Source organism: Pinus tabuliformis, chromosome 9 (genome assembly GCF_031772625.1).
Source record: "Pinus tabuliformis cultivar Carrire ecotype Pingquan chromosome 9, CPIR1, whole genome shotgun sequence".
Lineage (NCBI taxonomy): Eukaryota > Viridiplantae > Streptophyta > Pinopsida > Pinales > Pinaceae > Pinus > Pinus tabuliformis.
In genome coordinates this window covers 396,944,287-396,954,619 of record NC_142307.1, presented here as the reverse complement: position 1 = coordinate 396,954,619, position 10,333 = coordinate 396,944,287, and the positions used below count along the sequence as shown (strand labels likewise).

Here is a 10,333-nt window from a genome sequence, read left to right as displayed (position 1 = left end):
AGAGGAGATGGCTACCAAGATTATTAAAACTTGATGTGGGCAAGGGCTAACCATGCTCTTGGTAATCAATCCACATGTACAAATAAGCATGTGTTGTCTTCCCGGTACCTCTCAAACATCACCCCTCAACACCTTAATTCATCCATAAAGGCTTGCAAATAATTAACACATTAGCCCATTATCACCCCAATTTATCCATTAAAACTAACGAACCATTGATACATCAACCCCATCATCATCCTAGTTCATCCATCAAGGCTAACAAATTGGCATTGATGCATAATCACTGTCGTCATCCCACTCCATCCATCAAAACATACAAATGATTGTTACATCAGCTACATCATTACGTGAGGTCATCCATTAGACTAGTAACTCCATCGAGACTAGCAACCCATGAATACGTGTTAAACAATAATGTTGAACAGCAGAAATTAATCTATTTAATAATTTACATAATACCAAATACATTTTAAGCCACACCAAAAGTGACTTGAACGAGTGCAAATTAAAGGCAAATTTCTAAAAGTAGCGAGAAGCTACTTTTAGTGGAAAAACCAAAAGACATCCCTTCATTGGAGTTCGCATGGCAATTACAAATCTATCGACAAAAAGGAAGAAATAAAGACAAACCCCAACGGATACCTGGCATAAACAACTGGACATGAATTGTATCCCACTATATTGTATATTCTATGTTAAGGAAACTTACAGCCTATTATATTCTATGTTAAGGAAACTTCCAGTCTATTATATTCTTTGTTAAGGAAACTTCTACGGCGTGATTCTCATGGCACCTAACCACTTCATGCAGTGCATAAACAACCATTCAAACTACATATGACAAAAAGATTGACCAGGTCCCTTTTCACTCAGTCTTCGAATTCAAGCTCTAAGGGATGGCGTCCAATAACGTCACTGTCAGAAAACCACCTTTCAAAGCATATGTGACAAACCAGCTCCCCTTCTCACTAAGATGTAAAGTTCAGGGCTACAGCTATGGGATTCCAAACCAGCTCCCCTTCTCACTAAGATGCAAAGTTCAGGGCTACAGCTATGGGATTCCATGACATGAATGTCCATTATTTTTATTTATAAAATTCCTTGATATATGATTTTATAACGTATTTATAGGTTGATATATTTAAATTATTAGATCTATGACAATTTTTGATAAAACTTAGCCAGATATCACTTTCAAAGTGCATGTGATACTAGCTTGACACATTCAGATTTTAAGATATGATATGCTATCATATTGATCTTAATTGTTAATAATTTTACCTACCTACCAAATAAACATTATACATTTAACATTGAGATATAAAATATTATATATATTATTAGACTTAAAATTTAGATTCAACATATCCAACCTTTTTCAATTCACTGCTGTTATGTACAGATGGACCACCTATAGTTATATAAAAATATGGTCAGGTGCTCTCTATCTTATACATGAACAGCGAAGGTGAGTTCCCATGGATTCTCTCAACTCTCCCTTGCTCGATACTGAACAAGAAAACCAAAGACGAGAAAACCAAAGACAAGGGACTGTGAGAACCACAGACTTACCTCCATTTTCGACATTCTCACAGTTTGCAAAGGAGAGTTGGATTGAATCCAAAAAGCTGTGGGGTATTGGAGGGCCTGCTATCCTCACCATACTATGCCAATATGCAATCGGGTCCGTTACACAGATCTTTGCAGGCCATCTGGGCAGCCTTCAATTAGCTGCTGTTTCTATAGGAATCACAGTGATAGGAGGATTCACATTTGGATTTATGGTGAGTACTGTATTCAAAATCTACTTGGTTAATGTTTTAGAATGTGAGTTATGCTATCTGAAGACTGATAAATAGTTGTCTTACAAAATACATCCCCACCCAAAAAGATTTATTTTATAATGAATGATGAACTCATACCAGTCAGTTTATGGGTTCATCGTATCTTTTATTGATGTATGCTTTAAATGTTTTAGCTGTCAAAAAATAACTCTCTGTAACGAGAATTCAGAAGGCAAATATCTTTAGTTCTCTGTAGCAATGATTCTTTTTTATAAGAATAGACTTATATATTCTTCGCGAAAGTTGTTATATATAAAAGTTTAACAGAGTACATACGATACAGTCCATAAAAGTTTTCCTGAATCAAGATGTCAGTTGCCAGAATCAAGATTTCCAGAGTATATACATGTCTATAAAAGTTTCCCTGAATCAAGATGTCAGTCTCCAGAATCAAGATGTCAGTCACCGGAATCAATGAATTTGAATACGTTTTGCTGTATTGTGGGTCTCTATGGGGAATCCTAATTCCCTTTTGCTGTATTGTGGGTCTCTATGGGGAATCCTAATTCCTATCCTAGAGTCCAGGAATATTTTAAAAATCTATAGATAACCGCTAAGTGAATTGTTTGATCCGGCTGTTGTTATTTTTCACTTAGCTTGATCCGGCTGTTGTTATTTGCCAAATTCTGGGATATTCTTGGAATTTGTAGTTGAATCAGTTCAAGAAGATTAATGAAAAAACTAATGAAAACTTTATGACTATATTTATAGTTATATTTATAGTTTTTTTAGTTGAATCAGTTTAAGAACATTAATGAAAACTTTATGACTATATTTATAGTTTTTTAATTTATATGACTATATTAATTGTTACCATAACTTTAATAGAATCTCCGAGCTTCATTACAATGAAAAACATGGAGTTTTGTAGATAACATTGTGAACTTGTGGTTGACAAATAGGGTGAATGATGTGACTTTGAACTTTAAATTCCTTCTATCATAAATCCATGGATTTCCCATACATGATATAACATTAATCAAACATAAAACAATATCACAGATAGTATATAGCTAACAAAATTGATAGTATACAGTATATGGGTGAGATAAAATTTTACACATCTAATGGTGCAGGTAATGAAGAGTATATAGTTTCTTTCTATTTATTTTTTATATAAATGGTGAACCTTAGTGGAAATAGAAATACACAACCAAGACAATGTTATGATAAAACATAAGTCTCAATGATGGCCGCCAAATCATGTAACATCTGAACTTAACTGATCATACGTTGGATTTTGAAAGAGATTATATTAACCTTCTACTCCCTGCCTTTGGATAGAGCAACGGAGTAGTCAAAGGAAAGGAATGGATAATGTTTGAAATCTTTTGTCTTTCAAGCAGAATGTTTAAATGTGGTTCGCCTTGTAATGTCTCTGAGCATGGGCTATCTGCTTTGTAGCTTGGAATGGGGAGTGCATTGGAGACACTCTGTGGCCAAGCATTTGGAGCAGGTCAGATTCACATGCTTGGAGTGTTTATGCAACGATCCTGGATCATTTTGACTGTAACTGCAGTGTTGTTGACTCCAATTTACATTTTTTCTACGCCCATTTTGAAGCTGTTGGGACAAGCTGATGATATTTCTGATCTTGCTGGGTTATTTGCCATTTGGATGCTTCCACAGCTTTTTGCTTTTGCTATTAATTTTCCTATTCAGAAGTTTCTTCAATCTCAGAGCAAAGTCATGGTGATGACTTGGATTTCTGCAATTGGGCTGATAGTTCACGTTTTCCTTAGCTGGCTGTGCATATACAAACTCGGTTGGGGATTGGTGGGAGCAGCTTTAACACTGAATATAACCTGGTGGATAATTGTTATTTTTCAGTTAGTTTATGCAGTTCGTTGGTGTCCTGGTGCTTGGACTGGATTATCTTTGCTGGCTTTTTATGAGCTGTGGGCATTTGTTCGGCTCTCTTTAGCTTCTGCAGTTATGTTATGGTTAGTAGCAGGATTTAAGTAGTTAAATTGGGCTTCATATTCCCAATATTCTCACATTCATTATGGAAATGTCATTTGAAATTTGATTCCTTCTTCTTTTCTAATATATCGATTGATGATCATTTCAGCTTGGAGGTCTGGTATTTTATGACACTAATTATTTTGACTGGCCACCTAAAGAATGCAGAGATTGCAGTGGACTCTATCTCCATTTGGTAAGCAGTCTGTCTCCTACCTCCTATATCTGGACTGGTGGGGCTTGCCTTCTTTTGGGGGCACAAAGAGGTTTGACTAATGAGCTCAATTGATTTTCTATAGAACTTTATCGACTAAACAATCTCGAGAAAAGATTTGGAAAATGCTCCAGCTCTCTGTGTTCAACGGACGAGAATCGGGATTTAAAACCACCCTATGCACTTGTTCATTGAGCCATATTCTTGCATGGTCTTGGTGATTATGCATGGTTTCTTTTCCCTCAGAGCCATTCCAGAAAGGAAAAATTTCCATAAGTTGTGCAAATATCTCCCATTAAATGATAGATACCAAACCAGTGGGTGTGCATATGGTTACCAAATGCCAATTAGTCTAACCTTTAAGTGTCTCAACAGAAGGTTGAGCCATAGGTATGAAAGAGGTTTTGAGCACGTTAGTCAAGCTGATACAAGTTTCTTTCTGCTCAGTTTTATATAGTTTTAAGTTATTCTTCTCAACTACGACTGTTGCTGTCTGCCTTTTAAGTATTTCTAAACATTTTTATTTCAGCATGAATTTGAATGGATGGGAAGCAATGCTTTTCATTGGAATGAATGCTGCAATTAGGTATGATAACTGTTTTAGTTCCATAAACTGTTTTTACAATTTTTTTCATACAGCAATTATTAATTCCACCTATGTTTCTCTTCAAGCAACACCTCCACATGTTATGGTATGCATACTTATGTAAATACAATACCAAAAAGATTTAAGATACAGGACAAATGTTCAGCCTTTGGAAGTACATTGTTAGCAGTATTTTTAATTTTAATTTTTTTCAAAGGTATATTCTGCTTTTTAATTTTTGGAGGTTCGATCTTATATTGACTGTAATAGAAATATCTTCTGCAGTGTGAGAGTGTCCAATGAACTAGGGGCTGGCCATCCAAGAGCTACAAAATTCTCCATTATGGTTGTGGTTGCAACATCACTATTGATTGGCATTATTTGCATGGTTATTGTTATTATTATGAAGGACAAATTCGCTATTCTTTTTACTGACAGCAAGGTGGTCATAGCTGCAGTAGCTAAATTAGCAAGTTTTCTTGCAGTGACAATGCTTCTAAACAGTGTACAACCTGTTTTGTCAGGTACTATTTTTTATATGATTTATATTCAATTTTAAATCTAATATATTTGGTTTTCATTGAAGTCTTTAAAATTCAGGATAAAAGAGTGAAGATTTCCACAACTAAGGATTTTCAAATAAAACTATGTATAGAATTTTTACCCAAAATTCTCCACAAAAAGTTCAAGATTTATAACCTAATGCCATGACTATTAGTCACTTACCTAAATTTTAATATATTTGATTCCCTGTTTAATTTGGGATGTCTCATTTATGAATTTTCCATCTAGTCATAGTGATCTTGATAACCCAAAACATCCTCCAAATCATCCTTTTGCTATATTTGTAATTGTAATTTAAGTCAAATCAATGAATACTCCACTCTATGAGTTTCTGACGTGATGCTTTTAGAATTGATTTTCAAACATGGTGTTTTAGGATCTGGATACTTTGTTTTCCTGTGTAAACGTATCAGGTGTGGCTGTGGGTGGAGGGTGGCAAGCTTTGATAGCTTACATAAACTTAGGATGCTATTATGTTATTGGTGTACCAGTCGGTCTACTTCTAGGCTATAAGTTCGACCTTGGAGTAAAGGTACACTAGGCAGTACCTTGTTTTTTATTTCATAATTTATCCATTATTCTTCATTATGTTTTTTCAATCGTAAACCATGGATTTGATCATTTTTGGTTAGCATTGCTTATGGTGAAAGCAATAAATTGTTGAGTCATCTATTTGTTGTGCAAATTTGATCTTAAAATGAGGGAACAGGGCATTTGGAGTGGTATGATTGGTGGAACTGCATTGCAGACCTTTATTCTTTTACTAATGGTATATTTTACAAATTGGCAGAAAGAGGTGCGTTTTTATTTTATAGTCAGTGGAATAATTGTATATATGTTGTATTTGTTCGTGGTCTGACATTTTAATTCTCGGTCTCCATGAATGCAGGCCTCTGCTGCCGAGGACCGTATCAAGATATGGGGTGGTTCAGTTGAGGTTCTCAAACATAGCTCAGTTGATGTAAGAAACAGTAGAATGATTATTGCATTGAAGTAACAGTTCATTGGCTATTTTAATCGCTTTTGCTTTATTTTAGTTTTCACTCTAACCGTCTTCCAATTGGTTGCAGGAAACAAATAGCAGTGAAAGGAACAGTCAGTCTTCACATGTTTAAACTTTAAAGAGAATCAATAATATCTGACATAATACTTTTGGATTTATCTTTTAAAATTTTGACTAAAGTTTGGGAGCATTATTCAATCAGATAAAAACGAACCATCTCCACCACCCGGGGCAAATATAATGCATTTAAAATATATTGTTTCGGTCGGGATATTTGTAATTGTATTGTTTATTGGGTCTTGATAGACAAGGATGGGATACTTTATTAAAATATTTTTGATATGAAATTATTGTTTAATTCCCTGCCCCAATTAAAGTGATATATTAATCAAGGTCATATATTGGATAAGATATTTCAGTATATTTATAACTCTATCTCTTTCGCTGTAAAACCGGTGTAATATTAATATTTAGAAATTTTGCAAGAATGCTCTCTATGTAATGGTGCAATTAATAGTTCGATGGACAATTTGCCTTTTTGGGTTAACCCGATTGAATGAATTCTACATGTTATGCCCTTCTAGGGAGCATGTATCTATTGTACCTTTTGTGAATAATTCACACGACCTCGACTGGTTAATTGGTGTGCATATGTTTTGTCTTCCATAATTTGATGCATCATTGTAACCCTTTTGTTCTTCATATTGTGTCATTGTTCACTCTCACATAATGAACCGAATCCCTATCTCTTCACCACACTAGTGTTATGCTTCTTGAACTAAGTGATATTAATTTCAAGTCTATGAGTTGTGCATGAACTGTGTAAAAGTGGTTTCCCTTTTTGGAATTGGAGCCTGTTTTGTTGCAAATGTTCAAGACCTTCAACATGTTATCAAAATACGTTCTTGTTCAGAAGGCAGAATAAGGATCATTTTTGTTTAGTCTATATTGGAATACTTTTGAAATTGAGAATTGAAATAAGAATGAATCTCAAATTTCCCTAATGTTAAAGAATTTGTAATTAAGTTAACTTGGACAAGTAGGAATTATATTTTCCAAGTCACCCTCTTAATGACTACTTGTCTCGATCTCAATTAGCAAAGCCTAGTTTTGATCTCGGGTTTACCAACATGATTAAAAGATATGTCGACGTCCATATAAAGGAACAAACATCTACCCGAATGCACGAGTACCAACTGCTGCAACCGCCAGTCAACTAGATGTCCTTTGTGTACATGGTTCAATCAACTAATATCTCCATACCTATACCTATACCTACAAATCCCCCTCCATCATTGTCATCATGGGTTTTCTCAGATTACCCATAACCATGCTCTAGGTTTTATCGGCTTACCCTAAACCACGCCCATGGTTTTGTCAGCTAACCCTAAATAATGCCTACAGGAATCCCTATCCACTTCACTCTCGCACGTAGTTTCTGGTTTACCACAAACCTACACTGCAAAGCGGCTTTCGGCTTATCGTAAACCTACATTTCCAAATTGGTTTCAAGATTACTACAAACTTCATGGGGGTATACATGCCTCATCAGGGTTACATTACACATTCCAACTCCTAGAGTTACTAGGTACATACTTTACAAACACCGCTACAAAACGTCCTAGACTTTCTCACTAATAAATGTATGTGACACATAATACACCATCATCATGAGTCTATTCCACAAACTCACACAAATTTTAACTTGGCTGTCCATCATCCTTTAATTGCTAATGTTGCTCCAATCATTATATTTTGATGCCATCTCCAGTGTCATGCCTTCATCGTATCTAGTAATCCATAATTCCTACAAATAAATATGTCTATTGTTGAAATGGCCACTACCAACATAGACTCACACTCGTGACAATAGTTGGCCAAACTAAATGTCACTAGATTCTTTAAACCAGATTTATCCTGTTAGGTTCCTATACCAATAGCAGTCATAATTTATGAATGGCTGAGATTAAATCTGTAAAATGTACATACCTTTGCTTTCTGCAAATGTTTTTCCATATTCAAAAACTCAAAAAATTAAAAAAATGTAAAGAGGGTATGTCCTAGAAGAAAAATCAAACGACAAAAAGAATGAAAAAGGTCAAAAAAGATTAAAAATGAACCCGAAGGAAAAAAAATAAAAAGACCATGAAAGTGTGCAAGTCCACATGCCACTACTATTTACTTTTCTGCATAATAATGATTGTGTGCAACTTGTTATTCATGCCACAATCCATGGTAATCAAACAGTTTAATTTTGGTTATTCCATGTTTTGAATTTCATGCTTAGAGATAGTGAATAAAATCTGACCAAACTATTTAATCTTGGCAAATAAATAGGTAGGTAGAATAAATAAAAGGAGCTCAACAGTTTAATCTGAGCCCTTAGATGTAATAAGGATAGATTTCTATTGTAAAAGAGAATAAAAATGTTTTGATAAGGGTTTGCCAGCTTAAGTGCACCCTAATAAAGAGTAGAAAAAATGTTTGGATGAGTAGATGGGTAAGTAGTTGCATGGTTGTAGAATTATGATGATTGATTAGGTAAAATCATATCATTTACTTTCATCATCAAGTTGCTAAAGTATGGATGATAAATTGAGCATTTACACAAAGTCAAGTGATTAATTTCCCCATTCATTTCACCCTTAATTTTACTAATTTCCCATAATAAAGTCAAAATTACCTAAAACCTTAAGTTAAAGGGGCTCAGAGCATTTCTCTGACTTCTGGAGGGACCAAACCCTCGCGCAATAACTTAAAAGGTCTAAGTACTAAAAACCCCTTTACCAATATTCACTCCTCCATAATTCATCCATTTCATCTAAAAATCCATTTTTTAAAGTGAAATCATCATTTACCTAGGGAAAGTAATTAACTCTATGCTAAAAACCCATTTTTCCACAAAACCCCCACAAAAATCATTTAGCCTAAGTTATGATGTGTAGATGTGAATATTAAAATAAATATCAGTACATTATACTTAGCATATTCACTTTCCACTTTCACTTCATATTAACATTAATCTTTATTATATTTATTTAACTCCCGAAAAGGAACCCCCTTTCTCGTATGTTTTATTTAATTCCCATATGATAATATCTCGCCTCGATGGTTTGAAATATAAACCTTATTAACTAAACTAGTTAAAATGGATTAATTAGTCGATCCGCGACTAATTAAGAGCCATAAACCTCCACCAAACAAAAAGGAGTTAATTAATCAACCTGTTCCTCCAATCATATCGCCCCCGATGTCATTAAGTCGCTCTAACCCACAATCAATGACCCGTTGGGACCCTCCATTAACTCCCCGATCAAATCACACCCCGATCGCCGTACGATATGACTCCTTCAGATCTAACGGCTGACGCTTATATCGGGAAGCCTCCAAAAGCCGACCTTTACCTACCTGATGTGAGCTGTTTCACTATTCCCCTCGCTGCTACGTGGCGCCCGATGAATGGCATCGGACGGCCTTCCTCAAAACTGCCCATGCCTCATAAGCGGTGCCATGACCCTTCAAAACCACTTCCCCACCATTTCGATAAACTGCCCGTTCGCACCATATTTCGAAAATTTTCCCGTTAAACCTTATAACGTGAAAACCTGTGTTTCTCACAGTTTTCACTAGTTTCACAGTGCTAACCCATGAAACCCTCCATCACCACTTCGAACCTCTGTGACTCGATTTCGCCTCCAATTATGTCCAAGAATCCATTGCCGCCCATTTCCAACGCATTCCTCTGCAAAGAAAGGCATTGCATGCCTGCACTACAAACCCTATTTTCTTAATTATTGCTACTTTTTGTAGGTACTCAGCTAAAAAACACACCTTGGATAGACCAGTCTGATACTAGTCACAAAACTGGTTTACTCCAAAAAATCAATAGGAAACCTCATTCAACACCTATATTAAGAGGGCGAACACAATTATACAAGGAAACAAAGAAGAAGACAACTACAAAGAGCATTAACAATCAAAACAGAGCAACCAGACAAAGAATACAGTTACAAGACAAGTGAACAAAATATGCATGTACTTAACCTATATCCACTACCTGATACTGATATACACAAAAATAAAAGAATTTACTATTGAAATAGATAGTAAAAACCTAAAATATATAGTGAAGGTAAAAGGACATAGTAAAGAACAGT

At 35.1% G+C, this 10,333-nt stretch overlaps 1 protein-coding gene across 2 annotated transcripts; it reads left to right on the top strand.

Annotated features, from left to right (window-relative positions):
• Positions 1 to 1,356: 1,356 nt before the first annotated feature.
• LOC149148814 (protein DETOXIFICATION 35-like) lies at positions 1,357 to 6,540 on the top strand. 2 transcript variants are annotated; one of them, XM_089437832.1, is made up of 9 exons: positions 1,358 to 1,787; positions 3,252 to 3,790; positions 3,919 to 4,005; positions 4,553 to 4,609; positions 4,895 to 5,133; positions 5,587 to 5,705; positions 5,883 to 5,969; positions 6,063 to 6,134; positions 6,244 to 6,540. In XM_089437832.1, exons 1-9 carry the CDS (start codon positions 1,482 to 1,484, stop codon positions 6,286 to 6,288), a joined length of 1,551 nt encoding a protein of 516 aa, XP_089293958.1. In that variant the 5' UTR covers positions 1,358 to 1,481; the 3' UTR covers positions 6,289 to 6,540. The 2 variants fall into 2 exon arrangements, with proteins under 2 accessions (XP_089293959.1, XP_089293958.1); XM_089437833.1 differs by lacking the exon at positions 4,553 to 4,609 and having other exon boundaries at positions 1,357 to 1,787.
• The last annotated feature ends 3,793 nt before the right edge of the window (positions 6,541 to 10,333 follow it).